General features: G+C 44.8%; 1 protein-coding gene and 1 long non-coding RNA gene across 3 annotated transcripts in view; one reads left to right on the forward strand and one right to left on the reverse strand.

Moving 5' to 3' along the window:
* Positions 1-6,438: 6,438 nt before the first annotated feature.
* Positions 6,439-15,708, reverse strand: LOC143268845 (uncharacterized). Its single transcript, XR_013044975.1, has 2 exons — positions 10,926-15,708; positions 6,439-7,564 (listed from the first exon to the last, which is right to left on the reverse strand). It is a non-coding gene; the product is annotated as an uncharacterized LOC143268845 (long non-coding RNA).
* Sobp (sine oculis binding protein homolog) overlaps positions 10,013-26,205 on the forward strand; it is a 167,777-nt gene continuing 151,584 nt past the window's right edge. For both annotated transcript variants that reach the window (XM_076552368.1, XM_076552369.1), the window contains exons 1-2: positions 10,013-10,653; positions 24,206-24,344. In XM_076552368.1, the coding sequence (XP_076408483.1) occupies positions 10,558-10,653; positions 24,206-24,344 (235 nt within the window). In that variant the 5' untranslated portion in view covers positions 10,013-10,557. The remainder of the gene's footprint in view (positions 10,654-24,205; positions 24,345-26,205) is intronic.

Genomic DNA, 26,205 nt, shown 5'->3' on the forward strand with positions numbered 1-26,205 from the left:
TTCTTAGACTCACTGATTGGAACTGTGTAACAGATACACAAAATCTCAATTAAATTTTGATTAATTAACAATATTTTGTGTTTCAATTGGTCTTACGATATTTCTTTGGAGCCACAAGCTATTTTCATTTCTATTTATATAGAAAACAATTAGGCAAATAATGCCCCAAATTTACTTAAGTAGATGGAAAACTCTATTTTTTAAACTGCTAAAAGCAAATTTGAGTCAGAGTAAATAAATAAACGTGCATGCTACATTAATGTGAAACCCACAAGTACTTGCTAAATGTGAACTTTATTTTTTATAATTGAACTTAATCTCTCTTTCATAACCTCGACATGAGGGGGTGAAAGTGAAGTCTCAGACAATCTTTGTGGCCTGGGTTTCTCTTGGCCTTCATCCTCTCCTCACCAGGCTGGCCTCTACCCGGGATTTGCAGAGAGGGTGGCATTTGCTTCTTAGCCGTGACATCTTTTCCACAGCCTACCCTGAGACACAAGAATCCTCCCAGTCTCTACGTAAACACTTCGGGCACAGTGCTGCAGCAATTCTATAGTGTCTCAGAGTCACAGCTGTCCCATTCTCAGTCACACATGAAACCATACGTTATGGTGGATGGAGAAGACCTTCCTCTGGCCAGGCTCTATGTGCCTTCCTGGACCGTGTCGGGCTGGTGTGTTCGCTAAGGCTACCTCTGTTCTGGCTTCCATCTTGGGAGGAAGGTGTGGACCACTCCTGCTCTCCTTCAGAGACCTTCAGACCTGGCAAGCGTTTTGCGTGTTCCACCCCCTCTCTCCCAGGCACTGGGATGTGCGTGGGGCTCTATAGTGAGTCTCTCTGATATCAGAGCACCTTTCTTCATCCACTCCTACTTTTTCTCAAACTCACAGAGCTGTGATCTCTTTCTGGATTGGGGAAACACCCCTGGGCTTATCATTTTTGTAGACCTCAACCTCACACAGACTTTACAGTATGAATCTTTCATGCCCCTGAGTCCTGATACTCAAAATGCAGATTTTTCAAATTCAATGAAAATGTTTTTTTTTTCCTCTCCAAATACTGCTATTGCTTTGAATTTCAGAAGCCCATTTTTAAACTAGAAAGTCACAGGCGAGTCATGTTGATCTGTGGGTTACCTTTATAATAGCCTTCCCCTGATGCAACAGACACCAAAGTCTGATTTGAATGAAAGGATATATGGGATAAAAGAGTCATCAGAGACAAACAGGACACTTCTCACTACATCAAAATCTTATCTTGCCACAGATGGAAGCTGCCTTACACCTAGTCTTTAATCTAGTTTTTCCTTGATTTTGAAACTTATTTTATTTTCTAATTAATGACTCGAAAAAATTGACAAATGGACAGTGGCCAGACCACATATGGCAACAGAAGTCGGACTGTCAGGCTGCTGCAAAAGCCAGAGCAGCCAAACCAGCATCTCTGGCTGCCAGGAGGAAGGTTCAGCCTTGGTCAATGCCCGGCAGCTTTCCAATCCCTTACCAATTCCCTTCCAACTCATAGCTAACCAGAAAAGGCCAAATATTATCCTCCCTAAAGCGATCGTGGAGGATACCTTGCTTCTACTCAGCTGCTTCTCCGGTTAGCTTGCCTGGAGCTTTTCCACGTCAGCAGCCTCCAGGCTGAACACACCTGGAGCCCCTTTTCTCTCCCCTTCCCACTGTTAAGCCTTCCCACTCTCATGCCTGCCTTTGACTCTCGGCCAAGTGCCAGCCATGGTGGCTGTCTCCCTCACTCTAAATAAATATCCTTTGTTCTCATCTGGGTGGGCTTCTTACGCTTCCCCAGGCTTACTACACATAAAGCCATTCTATTCAGATGTGTGCTTTGATAGCTGAGCTTAACTAGTGTGTGTGTGTGTGTGTGTGTGTGTGTGTGTGTGTGTGTGTGTGTGTTTCACAGGGACATTTGGAGGAAATAAATACTGGGCTTTGATTTCTGCCTTGATGAGTAAGAATTAAAAGTCATAACTCCAAAATGACATTGTCCTTGAGTTTACAGGCCCTAGCATGCTTGCCTCAGATGTGAACGACTATAATATTTTCAAAAGTGTATTGAGATTCCCATCTTTGCAAATTAAAATTAATACATATTAGCAAGTTACTGTCCAGGGGGACAGTATTGTGCATCAATTTGAAAATGAAGAATGTTTTTATTACGTAGGCGATTGTTCCTCATGTGTCAGTTTCCTTCAGTTGGTGATAACTACATTAGTATGCACAAGTAAACTGAAGGCCTTAGTGAAACAATGGTTTTTAGAAGAGCACTTCTAAAACATAAAAAAAAATTTGCACTTTTGTACATAAAAGGCTGTAGGTTACTTCCAGGTCATTACAATACATAGTATGAGTCATCATAGCAACATTCTAAAATATGTTACAATGCTCAGTCCACAAATGAAGACTTGACCAGTAAACTAGGATACCAAATTCAGGGCCCCCCATAAAGATGGGGTCCCTCATTCTACTGGAAGTGCCTCAGGTTCACAGGAAGCTGATAGGAACCGGAGAATTTATGTGCCTGTCATGGAAGGAAAGCCCACCCCTGTTCTTCTGGTTGGGCTAGTCTTCAGCTGGTAGGGCCAAGGATAGGAAGCGTTCCTGGAGCCGAAGCGGGAGGGGATTCCACTCAAGGGTGCTGGGCTATCTCGGTGTTTAACGGCAACGCTTATCATGGCCAGGGGGCCTGCACACATGGTAGAACTGGAAGGAACTTGGGCCTCCCCAGGCACAGTTGAATGTCTTTCTACATGCATCTGTCCACCCCACTTTTCAAGTCTTTTCCCTTTGCCATGACTGCAGGCCCCTACAATCTTGTTAGATATTCCTTTCTTCTTACCGCCTTCATCTAGCTCAGTGGTTCTCAACCTGTGGGTCACAACCCCTCTGGGGTCAAATACCCCTTTTGTAGGGGTCACATGTCAGATATTTCTATTATGATCCATAACAAAATTACAGTTATGAAGTAACAATGAAATAATTTTCTGGTTGGGGGTCACTGCAGCATGAGGAACTGTATTCAAGGGTCACAGCATTAGGAAGGTTGAAACAAACGAAACACTTCTCAATGTATCAAAGTCTTAACCTCACCACAGCCACCTTCAAGTCCTCAGCGCCGCTGAGCAGCTGTGCTTCGGCTCTTGTAAAATTCTGCCCACAACACTTTCTCCCGGAGCCTAGGATCTCCGCATGGCCAGCTCTTCTCGTTTTTCCTGTTACAAGTCCAAAATTTCCTCTCAGAGGCCTTCGTGTTTTAGCTAAGGTAGACTTACCACCACCACATTTTCTAAGTTCTTTTTAAAAGTTGAGCGGGGTGGCTGTAACCCCAGCACCTAAGAGGCTGATGCAGGAGGATTGCTACAAGTTACAGGACAGTTTAGATGACATAGTTCTAGGCCAGCCTGAGCTACCAAACTGAGAAAAAAAAATCCAGTCTCAAAACTAACTAGCTAACTAACTAACTAACTAACCAACCAACTAACTAAATAAACAATAAAATAACACCATATGCTTTGTTACCTTGGTTGCTGCTTTACTTTCAGACTCTAAAGTCTGTGAGGGTTGGACACAGTGTCACACACTTGGACATGATGTCACACTTGGACATGGTGTCACACACTTGGACATGGTGTCACACACTTGGACATGGTGTCGTCACACACTTGGACATGGTGTCACACACTTGGATATGGTGTCACACACTTGGACATGGTGTTACACACTTGGACATGGTGTTACACACTTGGACATGGTGTTACACACTTGGACATGATGTCACACTTGGACATGATGTCACACTTGGACATGGTGTCACACACTTGGACATGGTGTCACACACTTGGACATGGTGTCGTCACACACTTGGACATGGTGTCACACACTTGGATATGGTGTCACACACTTGGACATGGTGTTACACACTTGGACATGGTGTTACACACTTGGACATGGTGTTACACACTTGGACATGATGTCACACTTGGACATGGTGTCACACACTTGGACATGGTGTCACACACTTGGACATGGTGTCACACACTTGGACATGGTGTTACACACTTGGTAATGATGTCACACTTGGACATGATGTCACACTTGGACATGGTGTCACACACTTGGACATGATGTCACACTTGGACATGGTGTCACACACTTGAACATGGTGTCACACACTTGAACATGGTGTCACACACTTGAACATGGTGTCACACACTTGGACATGATGTCACACACTTGGACATGATGTCACACTTGGACATGGTGTCACACACTTGAACACGGTGTCACACACTTGAACACGGTGTCACACACTTGGACACGGTGTCACACACTTGGACACGGTGTCACACACTTGGACACGGTGTCACACACTTGGACATGGTGTCACACACTTGGACACGGTGTCACACACTTGGAGACGGTGTCACACACTTGGACACGATGTCACACACTTGGACATGGTGTCACACACTTGGACATGGTGTCACACACTTGAACACGGTGTCACACACTTGGACATGGTGTTACACACTTGGACATGGTGTCACACACTTGGACATGGTGTCACACACTTGGACATGATGTCACACTTGGACATGGTGTCACACACTTGGACATGATGTCACACTTGGACACGGTGTCACACACTTGGACATGGTGTCACACACTTGGACATGGTGTTACACACTTGGACATGGTGTTACACACTTGGACATGGTGTCACACACTTGGACATGGTGTCACACACTTGGACATGATGTCACACTTGGACATGGTGTTACACACTTGGACATGGTGTCACACACTTGGACACGGTGTCACACACTTGGACATGGTGTTACACACTTGAACATGGTGTCACACTTGGACATGATGTCACACTTGGACATGGTGTCACACACTTGGACATGATGTCACACTTGGACACGGTGTCACACACTTGGACACGGTGTCACACACTTGGACATGGTGTCACACACTTGGACATGGTGTCACACACTTGGACACGGTGTCACACACTTGGACATGATGTCACACTTGGACATGGTGTCACACACTTGGACATGGTGTCACACACTTGGACACGGTGTCACACACTTGGACACGGTGTCACACACTTGGACACGGTGTCACACTTGGACACGGTGTCACACACTTGGACATGGTGTCACACTTGGACATGGTGTCACACACTTGGACATGGTGTTACACACTTGAACATGGTGTCACACTTGGACATGGTGTCACACACTTGGACATGGTGTTACACACTTGGACATGATGTCACACTTGGACATGGTGTCACACACTTGGACATGGTGTCACACACTTGGACATGGTGTCACACACTTGGACATGGTGTCACACACTTGGACACGGTGTCACACACTTGGACACGGTGTCACACACTTGGACACGGTGTCACACACTTGGACATGGTGTCACACACTTATAATTCCAGCCTTGGGGAGGCTGAGGAAGGGAATCTCAAGTCTAAGATCAGCCTAGACTACAAAGCAAGACTGTCACAAAAAACAAACACGTTGTGAGATGTGAAAACCTGTCAAGTTATGTTTGCTGCTACCAAGCACCCAGAAACAGTGCTGGGGTCTTCCACACATATTTACTTAATGAGTAAATAAGCAATAAACCCAAACAGGTACCCATCCTCAAGAAAACAAAAACAAAAAGCAAACAACAACAAAACCCACAAAGAAGCAGAGAGTCTGTATAACTTCAGGTCTCAGACTCCTGAGAACCCCTCTGTTGTCCATGGTTAAAGCCCCACGTTAACTAGAAATATGCTGTTTCTACAACTCTTCTTTAAATTCATTCTACAATTTTGTTCTTTGCAGTTGGAGGTAATCATGAGTTCTGAAGCATATTTTAATCAGAAAGGCCATCATTGTACATTTGGTCTAGATAAAAGAGTCCTAATGTTTACATTGGTGGATCCTAACAACTACATTTCAGTGAACTGATGATGCTTGTGATACAAACACTAGATACTTGCCTCTGCTTCTCCTGTCTTCTGGACGACTTGGATGGATTAAACTTCCTGGCTTCCCTATAGGTCGGGCAGATCTCTGTGACTAACTCTAGACAATGTATATGTTCCTGCCATGGGAATTCTCCAGGCCCCCATCTTCTCTATAGTGACTGTGAAAGCATGTATAAATGTGATGTGCATCCCAAGCCATTGCACAGAGGATAATTGCTAAAGAGAGATCCACCATGACACTTAGCTGACTTTGTTGGAGCTAGAAAACAAAGCTTGCTTGTTTTAAGCCTCTGGGATTTTTCCTAAGACTGGTTGTTGCAACCTAACTCAAGGAAATCTAATGCGCTACTGAATGGGAAATATGTTGTTAGCTTATGTACCATTAGCAAGAAATAGATAGCACTTAAAACGTAAGAATTCAAGGTAAAATGCATTTTAATCTTAGATCTGTGGACCTTAGATTAGGTAAAACATAGATTGTTACAGGAATTCATTTAAATCAGATTAGCATAGTATTTAAAACTCCAGAACTGGAATTGGACAGGAAGTTATGAGTCTACATCCCATTACTTCTTAGAACTTGTATAAGATTCAGCTTCCTTGTGTGACTTGGAGATAACAAAGTAGCTTCATGGGGTTTTATGAATATTAAGTGAGATAATTCCTATCATGTGTTCAACATCATAATTATATTTTAATCCTCACCTTTAGCTAGAGCAGAGAGCTTGTTCAAGATGAACACTCACTTCAAATATTGCACAGGAAAAATTTTAAGATGTCTTTTAGGGTACACCAATCAATTCTGGGTGATAAGTATTTATAGGAGGGGTCTACAGATAACAAATATCTACAGAAGACCACTCTGGGGTCTTCCCATCTGTTCTCAGATGTGCTTTCTAAGTAAAGCAGGCTCAAGTTAAGACCAAGAGCACCCATAAAGAGGGGAAACACGAAACGCACCTGAGGAATACACAGAAGATTGGACCTGTGTCCATCGTGGTGATTGACAGGGCTAACAAGAGGGAAAATGAGGACTAACTGTATACCGGGAGGCTTGGGTGCTGTGTGGGGGTGGGGTGGAGGAGTCTGAGGACTAACTGTATACTGGGAGGCTTGAGTGCTGTGTGGGGGGGTGGAGGAGTCTGAGGACTAACTGTATACTGGGAGGCTTGAGTGCTGTGGGGGGGGGGGTGGAGGAGTCTGAGGACTAACTGTATACCAGGAGGCTTGGGTGCTGTGTGGGGGTGGGGTGGAGGAGTCTTCAGAGAAGTATTTATGTTAATGTTTCTACCACAGTTATACTTTTACAATGAAGTTATCCAGGGAACATGATCTGACTCCATTCCAATTGCATACAGCATCAACTCTTGCTCTACCGGCGTTCTGTAGTACATTTGGGAAAACACAGATTCATGAACAGGTAGCAATCGCAGCTCCGAAGCTTATGTCAGATAAGCAGTTTTCCTCACATACACTTCTGTGCTTCTATTGCCAGGAAAGACGTGCTTCATGGGTTCTGATCCAGTCTTCTTACCTCAGTTTTCTAGAGGGCACAGAGGAACAGGTGGCTGATTAATGTCATTATTTTATTAAACACCTGGGCTACTTCTCTAAAGTCCTTTTCTTTGAAAGAAGTAGCGCTGCTTCTAAATATAAGTCTGGGCGATAGTTTACCTTTTCTGTTTACTTGTTTCTTAACTTGTGAAACTGTATCTCAGATTGGGGGTATACAACTTGTTACTTGATATCAGCGGAACAACAGTGAATCAATTGTGACGGCTTTGGCACCAAAGGAAACATAGCAGACTTAAATATGTTTCCAAGAGACAAAGGCTTCCTATTGCATAGTTTATTTTACAACACGTGTCTGAAGTTTTACACTTTCCGAAAGCAAAAAAACAAAAGTTTTCCCAGCACTTCTTTAGCTGAGAGGACAGAATACAAAGAACAAACTTGCCCCCATCCACATATTGTCTGGGTGAAATTCTGATATAAAACCCCCCAAGGATTTTCTTCTTTTCTTCTCCCAGTAGCAGTATCATGGAGACACTCCTTGCTTAAAGCTCAGCCCACCAAACACCACACAAGTTAGTGATCTGGAAAGGGGTGTAAATGTAAATAGGCCTGGGCTTCTCTCAGCCTTCTCACTACTGGGTCGCTGAAGGTTTGCCAAGGTCTACTGCAAATTTCTAGACCCAGCCAGAGGACCCGGGCCTCCCAAGCTACATGCACCTGGATATGCTCCCGAAGCTACTGTGAAAAATCTCACTGAGGCACAGCTGTAACTGAAAATGCTCCCTCAATTTCCATCCCCCCCCCTTTCTTAATTTCTTGAAAACTTGCTAAGGGTCCCAAGTGTTATCTTTTTTACCCCCTCTGGGTGAGAGTCTTTCACCAGGACCCTTAACAGGGAAAGGTGACTCACAGCGGTTCCCTCAGGCCTCCTGGATGGCTTGGGACAGATGCTACTAGAAGTAGGAGCTGGGTACTGCTTCCCTTCGAACCTTCCGCACGTGCAAGGAAGAGTTGCTTTCCCTAGTACACTCCCAAATATTTGGAATTCGGTGTGTACGAAACAAATTATGCTAAAATGCAAAACAGGCTTCATAGAATATGAATGTTCAGCCCTCCGGAATATGCTCACAGATATCTTTAATTCGATGCTTAAGAGACAAAACGATGCTAAAATGCAAATTAGGCAATGCAATACTCAGAATGAACCCCACTTGATAGGCCGAGCTGAGATTTTAATGAAAAGCTTACTCATACCCCCACACCGATTTCATTCTATCTTTTTAAGTACTTAAAAATGTGTAATTTTAAATTCCACCACTGTCATAATGAACACTCTGTAATAACAAGCCGCGGAACAATGGACACCCCCATATCACATTGTGTCAGGTAATTACAAAGTGGAGCGGCGCGGGAAAGCTGAACCTGAACTGGGAACGTCGAGGTGCCCCTTTGCAGTGTGTAGGAGCTTTCAGAGCTATGTGTTGTCGCTGGAGCCTGATCAAGTGGTTCACACCAATATCTCAACCCAAAAGGCAGGGACAGGCGCAGCCGACCTTGGCCCAGGGCGTGGACAGAGGCGGCCAAGAGGGGACACGTGAGCGCATGAAGGATGAGCTGGGCTCTGGAACCTGCAGATTAGAGTCTAGTGGAAGAGTGTGGAACCCCGCGGAGAGGAGAGGGTCCTGCTGGGCGTGGCGAGGGTGTCGGGCTCCTGGAGGGAGGGGTCCTGTGCAGGATCCTACGCCCACAGCAGTACCCACTAAGCTCAGGGCATGATGAGGGTGCACGCGGGGTCACCGGGTAAAGACGCTACTTTGTAACAGGGCATAAGAGTGCTCGTGGGGCGGAGGGGGAAGGGAGAGAGAAAGAGAAAGAAAGAAACCAGGGAGCTGAAGGCTGAGTTGTCCTACTTCTAAGTCGGTCTCAGGAAGGCGAAAGCTTCCTGGCAAACAGTCTGAGGGCACGCCGCGCTGGGGATCCCTCTAAGGGACATCCAGCCTCCGCACAGTCTGCCGTGGCCCCTGGGGCAGGACACTCGAGCCTGAGTGGTGGGTCCAGTCTGTGTTTCAGTCCGCTACTCGGCGCTACAACCCCAGGGCCGAGTGCTCGCTCTGCTTTCGGGTCCTGCGCCCTTCCATGCTCCACCTCCACCCTTCACCCCCATACATTTTGCCTTAGCGGCCTCTAGGTCAGACTCAGAAGCCAACTCTGAGCCCACGGGAGCCCACGTCACGAAGTTCAGGAGCAGGTAGGGGGTCTGCCCGTCGCCGCCGAGCAGGGATCGTCGCGGGGAGGCGGCGGCCGCGAGGAGTGCCGGTGCCCGGCGCCCAGGAGCAGGCGGCCGCCAGCAGCCCCCGAAGCGGCGTAGCATCCGCGTCTACAGCGACCGGGAAGCCACGCCCGCTCGCGAGCGGGGGGCTGGCCTAGTCCCCCCCCTCCAGCCTCCCCTCCCTCGGACCCCTCCCCGCGCAGTCCCTCCCTCCGCCCGCGGCTCGGCTCGCGGGAGGCGCAGGGCGCCGGGGCTGGCGCGCTCTCCCGGGCGCACACACATATCCACGCACGCACGCCCAGAGCAGCTGTCTCCGCCGTGGCCGGCGCTCCTCTCGCCCATGCGGACGGACAGAGCTCAGGAAGATGGCTGACGACTCCGTGGGGCCCCGAGGATGCAGCCCGGCGGCGGCGGCGGGAGCGGGAGCGGCGGAGGCGGCACCGGCAGCGGCGGCAGCAGCAGGAGCGGCGGCGGCGGCGGCAGGAGCGGCGGCGGCGGCATCCCCGAGACTCCCCGGGCTACCCTTCCCCGTGACGGCCACTGACGGTCTCCGCCGCTAGAAGAGACCCCGCTCCTCCCTCGCCTGCCTCCCCCCTCCCAGCCCCGGACCCGCCAGTACCGCTACCTCCGCCAGTGTTGCCACCATCAGCACCACCTCCACCTCCGCCACCGCCACCGCCACCACCGCCGCCACCACCACCGCCGGCGGCGGCAGCAGCCATTTCATCTCCACAGAAACCAGACACAAAAACATGGCAGAAATGGAGAAAGAAGGGAGACCTCCGGAAAATAAACGGAGCCGGAAACCGGCTCACCCCGTGAAGAGGGAGATCAACGAGGAGATGAAGGTATTCTCGGACTCGAGGGCCGGGGAGACCGAGCTCTTTCTTCCGTCCGCTCCCTTTCGGGCTGTTGTATAGGCTTGGGGGCGGGGGGGGGGGGTGACGACGACGACGACAGGGGCGCGCTTGTCAGTTTCTGTCGGGTCCCCGGGACGCCTCAGCTCCCCCTCCAGGTGCCAAACCGAGGCCAACTCACGGGCTGCATCCCCAAAATCTGCCAACCTCAGATCTGATGGGGGCGGGGGGGCGGGGGAAGCATACTATTTAACCTCACAAACCCTAGATTAGTGCAGATGTTTCAGGGCGAGGGTACCGGACCCCAGTGGCGAGTGGGCATGGCGCAGCGGCTTTCCCAATGGTCCGTGTAGCCTTTCTTCCCTTTTCGGAAATGAGCCTCCGGACCCCTCCAAAGTTAAGCGCTGCCGAGCCAGGGCATCGGGATACCTGGATTCCACCCCTCTTCCCAGTTCGTTCCCAAGCTCGATGGTCCCTCTTTGCTCCAACTCCCCAGCTGCGACCGACCGCGTAGCTGTCAGTGCTCGAGGCTTGGGCCGGAGTGGCGCGGGTCAGGGACGGTGCAGCCAGCGGGCTCGCCTCTGCCGCCCCCGGCCGCTCCTCTCCGCTGCTGCCCCGGTCTCCAGCTCGCCTCTGCACGCCTCACTTTCCAGTTAGCAGACTGGGCAAGCCCGGCTGAAAGCCAGCTGTCTGAGGGGCGGCCTTCACAGCCGCCTGCCCATTGTTCACGAAGGCCAGCCCCGAGTCCTCTCTGCGAGGCCGGGCTCCCTGCCAGGCCAGCGGTGCTCCAGAGGTGGCGAGCGCAGCCTCCTGGCGCTCCAGCTGTTCGCGCTGAAGCCCGAGAACATCGTTCAGCCTGGACCCCTCTGCCACCCCCACTTCTTTATTTTCCTCAAAGTTGTGAGTTTTGCCTGGACGAGGATTTTTGTCTTGTGTGGATTTCACGATTTTTACCACCCCCCAATCCCTTTATGTATATACTTTTGATTCTATGACTTACCAAAAAAAAAGTATAAGGCTTGCTTTTTGCGTTTCTTGGTGTTCCCCACTTCTGTACAGAATACTCAACATAGTCAGGTGACTTGGTCATCATTGGTTAAGTTTGTATTTGAAAGGCAAACTGGTTAAAAATGGGACTAATTCACTGTTACTGCGTTTTGGCGTCTTCTTGGGTATAGCAAGCGTATTTAGTGAGAGTGCCGTGGTGAAGCCCATGCTTAGAAAGGGCAAACACAGCTTATGCGTTTGTGTGACTAGGTGTATGTTCATAACTTTACCTCCCTCCCGGAAGTCTCACCAGTATTCCACATTTTGGAAGTAGGGTTTTTATTTCTGGGGTGAAGAATTAGTGTCTGGAAGCTGAGGGAATCGGTCTGGGAAAGTAAAGAAGCTTTGCCTTGGAAATTAATACCATTCCCTGTAACAGAAGCCACATTGATTCCAATGATAGACAGAGAAAGAAAGGAAGGAAGGAAGAAAGAAAGAAGTAAAAGTTGTTTTTTCTCCACGAGGCAGAGTGTGCCCTGCAATTCTGGCCCTTCCTCCTTGTCCTGTGTTTCTACATTACTTTTCCGTGTCGTTTTAAATGGACAGTGGGGGACGACAAGAGAAGGCCACTAGGAAATCACAGCTAGCTCTAGCCCTTTAAAATGCTGCCTAATACCCTCTATATGGATGGCAGCTTTTAAGTTTCATAGGTTCTAGAATTACAAATTAGCTAATTTTAATCAAAACATGTGAAACGTTATCCCGGCTGGGTATAAAGGCTGACTGTGCTCGGTGCTTGGGGCTGGTGCTGTTGGCTTTGGCTGCAGGCACACTCCGTGGTTTGGGAGATAGTTTGTCCTTCTGCAGTATAACAGATGTTTGTCTGAACTAGTGGGGGAAGAAACAAAAACAACATTGTGTGGAGGGGAAAATGACAGTGCTCGGCCCATGCTGCAGGACTGAGTGTGGGATTAACCTGGATGCACAGAATTTCCTCTTTTTAAAATGTTATTTTTTTCCCCCTCCAGATTGCTTTCTACTATTTGAAGTCTTAATTCTTGTTTCAATCTGTAGCATTAAATGAGAAGGTTTTTTTTTTCCTTTTCTTTTTTAGCAGCACATAATTCAATTGTGGCATTTTCTCTCTAGTTTGGAATAATATGAAAGACACTGGCATGTCCATGTATACCATTCCAGGGTGTCTAGTGGGTTTATAGGCATTCTTCTAATATAACGTCACCCCCCCCAAAAAAAATCCTTACTTAAAAAGTAGGTTCTCAAAGTCACAGAGTTATTTTGAACACATTACTATTTTCTGATTTTAATATTAATCACCACACCAACAGAACCCCTCCCTACCCCTCATGGTATTATTATCCCTTCAGCTTCCTGAACTGAAGTATAAGGTAACATAACAAGTTGGTTGCCCTGTATAAAAATGTGTGCAACAAAATGTCATCGAGAACACAATGTAGCCTTGTACGGCTTCATATCAGTGCCGCTGGGGCAGCTTGGCTGTATTTGCCTTCATCTGAACAGCTTTCATCTGGACCAGTGTAAACTAAGCCCTGGTAAGTAATCACTGCCCAGCAGAGAGAAAGGAATGTATACAGCCATCGGGGCCTAAGCTGTAAAAACGGAAACCTGAGCCCCCACCTCAGATCACATATCAAGGCTTGAAGGTAGGGAAATGAAAGGGGAAAGAGGAGAGAGCGAATGGAAAAGTCAGCCTGGGAAGTGGAGGATCAGGAGGAGGCCCCCTTGGGGAGATTTGGCCCGGGGATTAGGGAATTTTATCGTGGTGTACAGTGACCTACTCGGGTTTCAACACTGCTTGGATTGAGTTGCTTCTCTGTGAGCTGAAAGAAAGGGATTGGGGTGTGTGTGATTTTTTTTTCTCCTCTGGGTACTAGAAAGGACACTGGTACAAGTGTCTATTTTAAGTGCCGCAAATGTGGAGGGATGAGAATGACCAGCAGCACAGCCTCACCCAGAGGCTTTCTTCAAGATTTCCTGAGCATGGCAACCACACAGTCAGTTCACAGCGGCTGGAGAAGGCAGTCTGGCTGAGGGCAGCTGACAGCAGCCAGGGCAGTGGAGGTGGTCTTCCTGTGGCTGGGAGCTAATGCTGGCTGCTGTCTCACCAGATCAGATATCCAGTTGCGTTTTCGTTATCACTGGTTTAATGGATATGGCAGTTGTAACAAATTTAAATTTGATACAATATAATTTCGTGTGTGAAAAGTACACGACTTGGCATAGCTTGGCTACGATGTACTTCAGGGAAAATATCTTCCCAGCAGGAATGTGTGTCTTATTGTGAGCTTTATGATGTTTCTTTATCTTCTTTTCATTCTAATTTTTCCTAACTTAAAGAAAAACTAGATGCTCTACTCATTATTAATATGCCTTATTAAATAGTGGCCAGTAAAACAGATAGCAATAGAAAAGGTTTTTTTTTAAATTTTTTAAAATTTCTTTGGGCTTCTAAAATGATTGTGGGGATTATAACTAGTCAGTGGGACCCTGATATACTGTCCATTCACATGAAAGTCAGGATGGAGGAGTTCCGGTATATAGGAGAGTTAATTAGCTTAGGAGCATTATATCTACCAGAACATGGTAGATTTCATATAGAAACTATATATTAATGAATGTGCAATATAAATGTATGGATAAACTTTCTGTGATCAAGACATGTATTTGTGCACATAAATCTTAGTGAACTGTGGTCAGTAGGTCCCAAACAATTAAAATAGCACAATTAAAAAAAATCTAGACTATAAGTAGAGATAATGAGTCAAAATTTTTTCTTTTAAAACTCTTTGGCAAAATTAATGTGATCAGATTAGGCACTCTGGCCTGGAAACCTCTTAAACGCCCCATTATTAACTTACTTACAACATTTGTTGTTGGTGTTGGTGTTTTTATCAAGTACTCAACTACAGGGTCATTTGTGTAAAATGTCACAAGGTCTCACAGTTGCTGAAGGTTTCTGTCTACAAATATCTTCAATAGCTAATTGTACCTAAAATTATACCTTGACCCTGCTTCCCACGTCTTGAGGTATGCACATCTGTTAGCGTTAGCAGAAAAATTTCCATGGGATTCTCTAGTTTGTTCTCTGATGGTCTCTGTGGGGCTTTAGAAATGGCCTCTGTTGACTGCAGGAACAGTGAAGCAAGCTGCAGAACTGATGAGTGGAACAGCATGATGTTGAAAACGAAAATTAGAGAAATTAGAGTATGGATTGGAAAAGCCTGTGTGGTTAAGGCTGACATGAACTTATGCCCAAAGCAGGTCTTATTTTGGAAAACACCGTCCTGGTGTCAGTTGCAGGATGCCCCAGGAACTTAGTAAGTGGGCTTGGGACCAGATCTCCCCCAAGGCTTCACACATCCTGTCAGACTGAGCAGGGGCCTCAGGTGTGCAGTGTGGCCGAGCTGAGGTCCCCACTCAGGTAAGTCAGGCCTGGTCCTCACCTCTTGGGAGCAGAGGTGGGACGTGGCCGAGCCTTTGGCATGGCTCTCATTGCCCATCTCAGGGGTCCAGGCTACAGCCATAGGAGATGGTGCAATAAGCTCCATGAGACTAAGCGCTCTGCTCTGGTGGGACGGAGGTTTCCAGAAGAGTCTCCACTGGTGACCTGCCGAGTACGGTGACTAGGAGAGCGCCATTCTCCAAGCCTTAGACAACTTGTAGGTTCCAAATACTAGGAAATGGAAAGGGACCGCTCCACTTCCTCCCAAATCTGAAATAAACATTTGAAATAGAAGAAAATGAGTCTGACAGACTCATTCCCTTCTGTGTGTGCTGCCTCTGCGCTTGCCAAGCCCTGCTCCAAGGAGCCAAGCCCTGCTTTTCTTGTGTGAAAGACAGACTTATAGGAACCAAGAGGTAACAGAGTTTTAAGGAAAGTCAAAAACAGAGCCTCAGTGAAGAGTAAATATTAGTGAGCACAAGTGACTCTCTAAACGGAGGCTCCCAGAGAAAGGCCAGACTCTTCGGATCTTGGTGTCCGAGGAAATGTCCATTTGACTTATTGAGGCTTTACACTTCTTTTTGAAAAATAAAATGTTAGAATAGAAAAATGAGAAGGTGAATCATAAACAGTATTCTTGCCGGCTAAAAGTTGCTCTTTGGCACTCAGATGTCTGCCACACTTGCTCTCTCTAATGAAATGATTGAATATTTTCCTGAAAGAGAAGGGATAGTACAGTGTAGGAGGAGGGGGAAAATAGACCGCTTTTTAAAATTGTGCCAGTTGAAACACATAGCCATAGATGCTCACGTGGGGAGAGCCTGCTGATGTGTATTTTAGGGTCTGTAGACTGATGGACAGTCATTAATAGCTCTCATCTAAACAAAAGCCTAGGGAATGTACTGCGTGAAGGCCAGTGGCTCCGGCAGAGGCAGGAAAATGATGCAACAAGTTTTGGTGATTTTTTTCTTCCTTTAGGCTAGTTCTGCAGCTGTGATAAGGCACAGCTGCGTGCAGCTGTGCACCTGCCACGGCTGCCCCTGTGCCAGCGAGGGCCAGTATCCACAATTCCACAGCGCTCCTTTGACCGTTTTAGGACGGTCAATGTCTTGGCAGCAGAGTAGAATGTGGCACATGATGGGTTGCTGTCCGTCTCACGGAAATAACACAGATTGTACGTGTGGCTTTTACACGACGACTGTATAGCCGTCGAGTTTGCAATCTTAGCAGTAGAGGAGTAAAACTGTCCTCAGCTGCGCGGTGTTAGAATGCATCCTTTGCATTAAGCACTGCATTGAGGTCAGCATGGAGATGGCTGATGACAGGCCTGCCTAGTGACCCAAAACAGAGCACAGTGGTTGTCTCTCAAGGACTTGAAGCCAAGAAGCTGTAGCCAGACCCCCCAAAGCAGAGCTCAGTGTCTAAAGTCTATGCCACGAGTGCCCGTCAGGACACTTTTACTAGTCTGTGCCTAGTGGTGGCCACCTAATCAGTCATCAGTGGGAGTCTGTCTTACGCCGTCTGACCCAATGGGACTATAAATATGGAAGCACTCTGTAATTGGCGAGGGGCTCTTTACACATCTCTTCTGCACTATCTAAATTCCACTCCCTGACCTTTTTCTTAGCGTAACCATAAAATAAAACTAGTCCACCGGGTCTGTGTTACGGGAGACAACTTAGACTCGGCTCTGGGCCCATGCTGGAACTGATCTAAGCAAGTTCATTCTTACCTCACTCTGGAATGGAGCAAGGCAGCCTCTCTCCCTTTCCATAAATCTCTCAGCAAACCCATGAGGCTTTGAGGGTCAGCCCCACAAGTCAGGCAGAACATATGGACAAAACAAGAGAGAGAAAACTAGTTATCATCCTGTTATGCAAAACCATACCTAGCAGAGAGTAGCAGCTCCCCTCCCCAGACCCTCTTACCCAGCTTGTGACTTGTTCAGGATTGAGCGTTTCCTTTTCCTTTGAAAGTATTTCTCAAGTGCTCTGCTTTCTTGATAATACATGTCAGAATGTTGTGAAGTCAAGTAATGTAACTGACAGATTCTTTTTATTATCATTTAAACTGTGGATATGACTGATATGGTTGCCTATGAGTGAGACTATATGTTAATTAATTTTTAATTAAAGTTAGCATTTTGTTTTTTTATAAATGGCATACTGTCATGACAGAAACAGTTGAATGAGTAATAGAAATGGGCAAAAAGTGGGGCTGGAGAGATGGTCTAGCTGTTCGGAGCACACATTGTTCTCACAGAGGCCTGAGTTTCGTTTGAAGCACTTGTGTTGGATGGCTCACAACTGCCTGCAGCTCCATCTCCAGAAGATCTGCTGCCCTCTTCTGGCCTCCACAGGCACCTGCACACACACGTGCATATACACTCACACACATACAAATACATACACACCACAAATAATTAAAGTAATAAAATAAGTATTAGACAAGAAATAGACAGAAAGCAAAAAAAGCTTTGATTTTCCCACTAAACATAATTATTGTGGGTATCATATATTTTATGCTTTTTTCCATGTGATATACATTTTTTTAAAAAAAGATCAATTTTCTTTTAAAACTTAATATATTGTTAATAGCTTTTCAAGTCACTAAAATGTATTTACTGCATATATTTCAGTGGCAAGATAGTAGTATTCTATTGTATGATTAAACTGAAATTTTTTAACCAATTTACAATTGTTTGGCATTTAATTTTTTTTGTTTTTGTTTTTAGAAAACAACATTGAGATAAGTATTTCTTTTCTTTTTTTTCTTTTTTGGTTTTTCGAGACAGGGTTTCTCTGTGTAGCTTTGCACCTTTCCCGGATCTCCCTCTGTAGCCCAGCCTGGTCTAGAACTCACAGAGATCCTCCTGCCTCTGCCTCCTGAGTGCTGGGATTAAAGGCGTGCGTCACCACCGCCCGGAGAGATAAGTATTTCTGAACATAAATCTTTTTGTACCTATTTTCTTAGGCTAATTGATAAAATGGATACAAATAAAATTACCAAGTCAAATGGTATTAAATGTTTAAGGCTTTTAATTCATGGAGTCAAATCATCCTTTCTTTTCTTTTCTTCTTTAATTTTTTTCAAGTTGTCCTTTCTAAGAGTTGTAGGGATTAGAGTTCTGTTCAGAAGTATGAGGGTGCTCACTAGTGCTATCATTCTCTTTGAATAGCCTAGGCTGACCTCGACCTCCTTATGTAGCAGAGGTTGGCCCTGAGTTCCTGACCCTCCTGCTTCCACCTCCACAGGGCTGGGATTACAGGCATGTGCCACAGTGCTCAGGGCTTTGTGCATGGTAGGAGAACATTCTACCAACTGACCTGCATTTCTAGCCCAGAACTTTGACATTTTTATAAGACTTCTAGTTGAATGAGAATGTCAAAGAAATGTTATGAAATCAAGATTCAACAAGAAATACATATATACATACATAATACATACACACACATACAATTTGCTGGTATAAAAAGAGCTTGAGAGGTGTAAAAAGGCACTGGAGAAATGTCTTAATGTGTAAAACTGCAAGCCTTAGAACCTGAATTCAGACCCCCCGAACCCATATAAAAATGCAGGTGCAGCACGCATGCCTGGAACCTCGCTCTGGAGAGCCTTGGGGACAGAAACAGGACTCATGGGGCTTTATAGCTGCCCAACCTAATTGAATCAGTGATCTCCAGGGTCAGTGAGGGAACCTGGAGAAAAAGAAATAATGTGGAGAAGCAATTGAGGGCACTCCAGCTTCCTCCTGTTCTCCATACACACGTGCACATGCACCCACATACACGCACGGGAGCGCACACACACACACACACACACACACACACACACACACACACACACAAATAAAAAAAGAAAAGAAAGACAAAAAGGAACAAAGAAGCAGTAAAATTTCTTCCTACAGATCTATGACCTAGCTGTTTACTTAGCTCTCTGAGAGCATGCCTTCTGACTAAGTGATAGAGCTGTGATCTTCAGAGGCCCAGAGAAAAGGAAGAGAGGTAAGAGAACATAAGGAAGAGACAGGAGGGTGGCTATTGGCAAGACAAAGCACTCAGCCTCACACCATGTCAAAAAGTTGCAGAATGGGAAGATTCGGTTTTAACTGTGAAATTTGAACATCCCATCTCCAACAATACAACTAATTATGGAGAGTAGAGGCCAATGAGCCAATCCCAATGCAAGCACAGTTTCTCCAGCGGCAGATGTGTTTGGGTTGGAAATCACTTGATGACGCTGACATCCTGTGCTCTGATTTCTCTGTAAGTTCTTGATTGGCCCGGGAGGTAAATTCTTTGGGATTGCTGGACCCTTTGCCGCTGACTCTATAGTAGAATTAAGCCTGGCGTGAGAATCAGAAGAGTGACCTCAGCAACGTGGCTGCCCAAACAAGACCTGCAAAATGACACCACCAGTTGACACACCAAGGATGGAGGAACTCTTGCTAAGTGAAGATCTACGGGCAGTTAATGGCTGCTGAGATGGGGAGACGCAGTCTTCTCCAGGGATAAGCCGTCCGATAGTATCCAATCCCAAGTGGTCCAATCCCTTAAGCACATATGACGTGCACAATAACAAAATGGACCCAATAATGTGTGCGTGCGTGCGTGTGTGTGTGTGTGTGTGTGTGTGTGTGTGTGTGTATGTGTGTATTTACATGTGTTTATATGTGTAACAATAATAAAGAAGAGGTAATAAATTTGAGAGGTAGTTTGGGGGCATTGGAAGAATTGGAGGGGAAAGAGGGAGGGGTGAAAATAGTGTAAATATAGTACTCGTGTGTGAAAATTTTTTAAAAATTAGAGAAAAAAGAATGGGAAAACCTCTATTTTGGTTTTATGATGCTCCATAATGCCATGCTCTGATTTTCTGTTGTCAAATGAGGAATTCACGTCGGTTCACCAGGAGTTTATTGTGGAAATTAAACACCCAACACACAGGGCCATTGAAAGGAGCACAGAGCTAAAGGATGTGGAAACGCTGCAAAGTGCTATAAGACTTAGAAATTACCATTATAATTTTATGACCTATTTTCCAAACCCAAATTGGACCACATAGTATGAGAGAGGATTTTTGTGTCACTTCCAAAGGCAAGAAAGCAGTCTGCAAAATGCAACTCAGATGCCAAAGCACTGCATTTTTTGGCACGTTTTGATGGTTCCTGAGAGCAATGATAAAGTATTTGAAATAATGACTGCTCAGTAAAATTCATGTTGTGTGATCACCGTCATTTTCAGATTTATTTGCAAAAGCTGCTTTGTTTTTCACATAAGTAGAAGTTCCTTGATTTCATCTAGTTCTAAAGCTAGGAGGAACTTTGAAAGAAATTTTATTTTATGTGTTTGGGTGTTTTGCATACATGTATGTCTGTGCACCACATGTGTGCCTGGTGCCTTTGGAGGCCAGAAGAGGGCGTCTGAGTGCCAGGAATTGGAGCTACAGGTGGTTTCAGGTTGCTATGTAGATGCTGGGATTCGAACTTGGGTCCTTTGGAGGAGCAGCCAGAACTCTTAACTGTGGAGACATTTCCCACCTTAGGTCTTCAGGAGAAATGCTGCTTGAAGCTTTGAGGAAGCACATTCCATGCCCCAGTCCACTCCTCCCCGGCACAGCAGCATCTGTCTCCAGTTAATATGGAGCGTTGTTGCCTTTGCAGTTATCCAGAGTTTTAACTCTTATCATCTTTGTCCACCCCCCTTTTAAACAAACAAACAAGAAACAACATAAGAAAGGACTAACTTTTAAATTGAAAATTGCTTTTTAAAGGACAATACTGTAAGAATGTTGGAACATGAAGCAGGTGTGCTTTTAATCCCAGCACTCGGTGGCAGAGGCAGGCAGATCTCTGTGAGTTTGAGGTTAGCCTGGTCTACAGAGTGAGGTTCCAGCCAGCCAGAGCGATATAGTAAGATCCCGTTTTGTTTTGTTTTAAAACTGAAGCAATAGTTATTGGAATTCTCTACAAGAAAGGTTTGAAAACGTGTCTGGGCCATAAACGTTTCATGATTTACCTCTCCTGGAATGTAAGGTGACAGTGGCAAAGATCTCTTCTTTCGTTTATTTGGTTTGCAACATAATGAGTCCATGTGCTACCAAGCATATTAAACTCTGTCTAGAAACTTAGGCTATTAAATGATTCACTCCTTGAGGACATTTGGCTTCTTAATTCAGCAGTGGATACAGGAGAGTTTATACTCCATCTCTTTTTGGTTTTAATTTTATTATTTATTTTATGTGTGTGGCTGTTTTGCCTGCATGTATGTCTGTGTCCCACATGTGTACAGTACCCATAGGGGTCAGAAGAGGACATTCAGATCCCCCTAGAACTAGAGTTACTGACAGTTGAGAGCTGCCTTGTGGGTGCTGGGAATTGAACCTGGGTCCTCTGGAAGAGCTGTCAGTGCTCTTACCTGCTGGGCCATTTTTCTCACCCCTCTAGTCTATTTCTTATGAATATATATATGTATACATATACACACACACATATATATGTGTATATATATATGTATATATATTCAATTTCTCTTTTTGACCGTGTTCCTTCCTTCTCAAATGGTTTGAGATTTATCATTTGAGTTCCTATATGCCCCTTGTTTCCTGCCCCTGCACTCATATATCAGAACAATATGGCATTTATTTTCATTTTCAGTGACAAGAAAAGGAATATTTTATAGTTACTTCTCTGACATTTATTGTAACTCAAAAATCATGGAATAGATCAAATTCATATCAACTGTTTCATGAAACCTCTGAGTTTCCACCAGAAAACAAATAAAACTGAGTTTTTGTTTTTGTTAAAATGTCCAAATAAGAGCCGGGCGGTGGTGGCGCACGCCTTTAATCCCAGCACTCGGGAGGCAGAGGCAGGCGGATCTTTGTGAGTTCGAGGCCAGCCTGGGCTACCAAGTGAGTTCCAGGAAAGGCGCAAAGCTACACAGAGAAACCCTGTCTCGAAAAACCAAAAAAAAAAAAAAAAAAAAAAAAAAAAAATGTCCAAATAATATGACTTTGGTGTTAATAATCCAGTTGAGGTTTCAGTTTTTATCTGATGTCTGAAAATTCTACATGTATCCCTCAGATTGGTTCTGAAAGGATGAATGAATGGATTTGCAGCTGGACTAAAACAAACAAATCTATATTCTCATCTGGGAGGCTAATGCATGAATTATGCGTCTGTGGCCCTTTGTGTGATTTCAGAACTTAGACACAGTGGAGAAAGTAGTGTCTACTAAGCAGGGTACCAGGAGACTTCAGACTGAACTAGGAAAGGGGACACAAAACCAGATGTAGGAGCCAGGAGTACTGTGCAGAGGAACATCTATCTTGTTGGCACAGTTCTCTTAGAGATTGGGACAAGCAGCAAATAGACCAACAGGATGGCTTGAGCTTGGCTTTTACTACTGCTGGGAATAGATTTTGATGCAAGGCAAGAATCATCCTCGGAGATGTCTGCTGCCAGACCTCTGGTGGAGGACCTTGGTTTGTGTGCTGAGATACTGTCACTCTCGGGTTAGTGAAAGAACTGGGTCTTAGGGGAGAGTGGCATCTCATTAAAGGGATCTCCTTTGATTAAATGGAACAGCACTTAGCCCAGTCTTCCTCAGTGGTATTCCTGAAGCTGCTACGCTTATTATTCATAGCGAGCATGTCATCTTCGTGCGTTCATGGAAAGAATGTCTATTTAATGTGGACACAGCCAGCCATCAGAGAGAATAAATGCCTCACTAAAGATTGATATGGCTGGCTGTTGGCCATATGGATGGTAACACTGAATCAATCTGGCTGTTTTTTTTTTTTTAATTCCTAGTGCTCTGAACCATCATAGATCGACCCAGTTGGATCTTAGAACTTGAGTGGGTACTAACGAAAAAAAAAAAAAAAGTAGCATCCTGTGGGTGGTTTGAAATGCCAGGTTTATTTCTGTGGGATCAGCACTGTAATATCTTTAATGGAGCCCTTCTGAGCTCTTAAGTCATAGAATTTAAGAAAAACAAAACACATGCTGAGGGTCCCTACATTCAGGCTTGGCCTTGGTGCTTCATTTAGGTATATAAATTATGTACGCCAGTGGAATTTAGAAATGACAGTATCTAAGAAAAAGAATATAAGATTCTCTGAACTACAAAGAAGTTAGGATCTATAGTTTTCCCAGTTCAGCCTAGGAGGCGTATGGTTGCTTGATAGCTGTTTAAGCATAAAGATCAATAGCACACACAGACTCACATTTTGTTTCTGGCTCTAGCAATTGATAAATTGATAGACACAATCACTTGGCCTAAGTATTAAATCTGTCAACCATATACACTATTTTCAAACTTTGATATCTCCAGTAACAGCAACAATACCTTACACTCATGTATTAGCTTATCGTTGATAAAATTGTTTTATCCAAAATCTAACTGACTTGTAACCTTCAACTGTGTTGGCACTTTTAAGTCACTTATCAGAAGACGTAGTAACCTTGATTTCATGGAGAATGAATCTGTCACTAGCGCAATTTATAAAGCAAAGTATCCATCAAGTTAACAAATGCCTTTATAAAAGGAAAATTGTAAAGAGGGACCCTTGAAATTTAGTTAGGTTTTTGTATGATACTGGTTGACAATTGAGAAATTATTTTTCTGTTGAGACTGTTTTATTTGTAGTAAGAGGCACATTAAGTAACAACAGTGAGTCAGAAAGCAATTCTAATTTAAATTAATTAGAACTACAAAAAGCTCATTTTCAAAATATTTTCTTAGTTTTTTTGCATGTTTCAATATTTTTGTAATCCTGTAGAATTTAAACTTTGCAGAATGTGCTAAAAAGTAAGTTTTCCTATTCGTAGATGAAGTCGACAAGTACCTCTTTATTGTCTTTAAATTGCCAGTGTCTGAAGGCCTGTCATAATTAGATGAATCATTCTGCAATTTAAATGCATTACAACCTTGAACATGATTGAAAAGTGAACAGGCCTCTAGGGGGAGTGGGGCTGGCATGAAATGGGATACGGCTAAAAGAATTGAACTTGTACATTTTTTTCAAATAATTATTGATTACAGAATTGAGTAGTAGCTTCTACTTCTCTTTCAGAACTTTGCAGAGAACACCATGAATGAACTTCTTGGCTGGTATGGCTATGATAAAGTTGAATTAAAAGACGGTGAAGACATTGAGTTCAGGAGTTACCCTACTGATGGGGAGAGCCGGCAGCACATTTCTGTTCTCAAAGGTAAAGGTGTCTAATGGCTCTTTGCTCATGCAGACAAGAATGAACCGTCTCCACTTGCCAGAACTGAATGCTTGTGGGTCTCATTTTGTTGTTATGCATACAGCTAGCTTAAAGTTCAGCTCCTCACACTGTGGGCTGTGACCCATATGGGACTGAGTAACTAAATGTGGGAGTTGGGCAAACTTTGGCAGCAGTAAAAGGTTTTGGAAGATATAGTGGTCCCAGATTCACTGCAATGTGTAATGCATTTGAGGCATTCCTAAAAGTACATGCATGGGATGCATCATAGGACTTCACTGCAGCCTTGGTTCTGAACACACAGCATGAGTGCTTTGCCCCATGCAAGCTGTCATGCCACACAGTGACAACAAATGCCTCCCGAGACACCTGAGCTCAAACTCAAGAATACTGTGTATTATGAGTCGCAGTGTTCTTACTATACATATGAAGTTCTCTACTCTTGTAGAAAGGTAATTGCTTAATTATGGAAAGCAAAGACTTCATATTTTCCAATGTCAGTACTCAACATTTAAGTACCAAATTAGTGTATTTTTGGATTTATTGTCTTAGAATATTTGGCTTTTTAAAAATGTCATTTGGGTGGCTGCCTTGAATTGCATTTTAAAAATCACTAAATAAAGTTTGGATTGGGATTAGGACAGAATTTCCAATAATTTCCAAAATGGCTATAAACATGCTTCTGCCATTTTGTACTATGTATTCTGTACAGTGGCATTCTCAGTATTGATTGTAAGTCAAAATGTAGATCAATGCTGAGAAATGTTGAAGACGTTCTATATCACACTGTATCAGATATTCAGCCAAGATTTACTTCCCTATGTAAAATCACTCAAGTACATCTGTCTCATTAATATACAAATTTGCTTTCATCTTTGATAAATAACAAAATTGCATGTATAATGACGAAAGAATTGCCTTAAGATAGTTGCTGTACGATGTGTTATCAGCAAATGTCTGATTTGCACACATATTTTACATACCTACACCTCCAGTGTGGTGTAGAAGTTCCTTGGTGAAAGGGAGTTGGGAGTGGGAGGGTTCCAGACGCTCTGCTGCAAGTGTATTCCCAGTGTGCTTTCCTGTAAGCAGAGTTCCACAGAACATCAGAGCTCAACAGAAAACAAAAATAGACACGGCTCCGTGTCCTTCCAGCAACGGGAAAACCAGGCCAGGACCGAGGACCTTAGCGCTGTGGTCCTGCCGAAAGTTCAGAGAAACAGTGCTCGCTGACTTTGAGCTCCACGGTCCCCTTTAACTCGTCATCCGTGCCGGGGACCGGGGCTCTCCGGGTGTGCAGTGTTGGGTTTGTGTGTGGAGATAGCAGGGGAATTCACTGTTTTCTTGTGAGCCTCCTTCACTATGTGTGGATGGGAATTCTAGAAGGAAGCCTTATTTTCGTTCTGTGTGTCGTTTCCCCCATTCGCTGGCTGCCCCACGCTCTTGAAGAGGGTAAAGAGAGCAGAACACGTAGAGGGTTAGATCAGAGCCCAGCGAGAGCATGGAGATTGCAGAGGAATGGCAGAGCGGAATTTACACGGATTCTGAGTGGACAGCAGGAAGCCTGTATGACTCCAGAATTAGTAAACCTAAATCTGGAACGAGAGTCTGTGTATAAGATAAAAGAGGAGGAACATGTGAAGGCATTTTAGTCAAATGTGGGTACAACTAACTGTTCATTATCACTGGCTCTTGGCTCAGTGTTTGTGTTACATCGAAATCTATTGGCATAATACCTGTTCAACTATTTTCTTCCCAGTCTTTAAGAAAGAGTATTTTCTTCTTAGATGCCAGGCAATGAAATGTAAATGAGCCGTCCTGCAGGCATGTGGAATTGAATGTT

Source organism: Peromyscus maniculatus, chromosome 16 (assembly GCF_049852395.1).
Source record: "Peromyscus maniculatus bairdii isolate BWxNUB_F1_BW_parent chromosome 16, HU_Pman_BW_mat_3.1, whole genome shotgun sequence".
Taxonomy (NCBI): domain Eukaryota; kingdom Metazoa; phylum Chordata; class Mammalia; order Rodentia; family Cricetidae; genus Peromyscus; species Peromyscus maniculatus.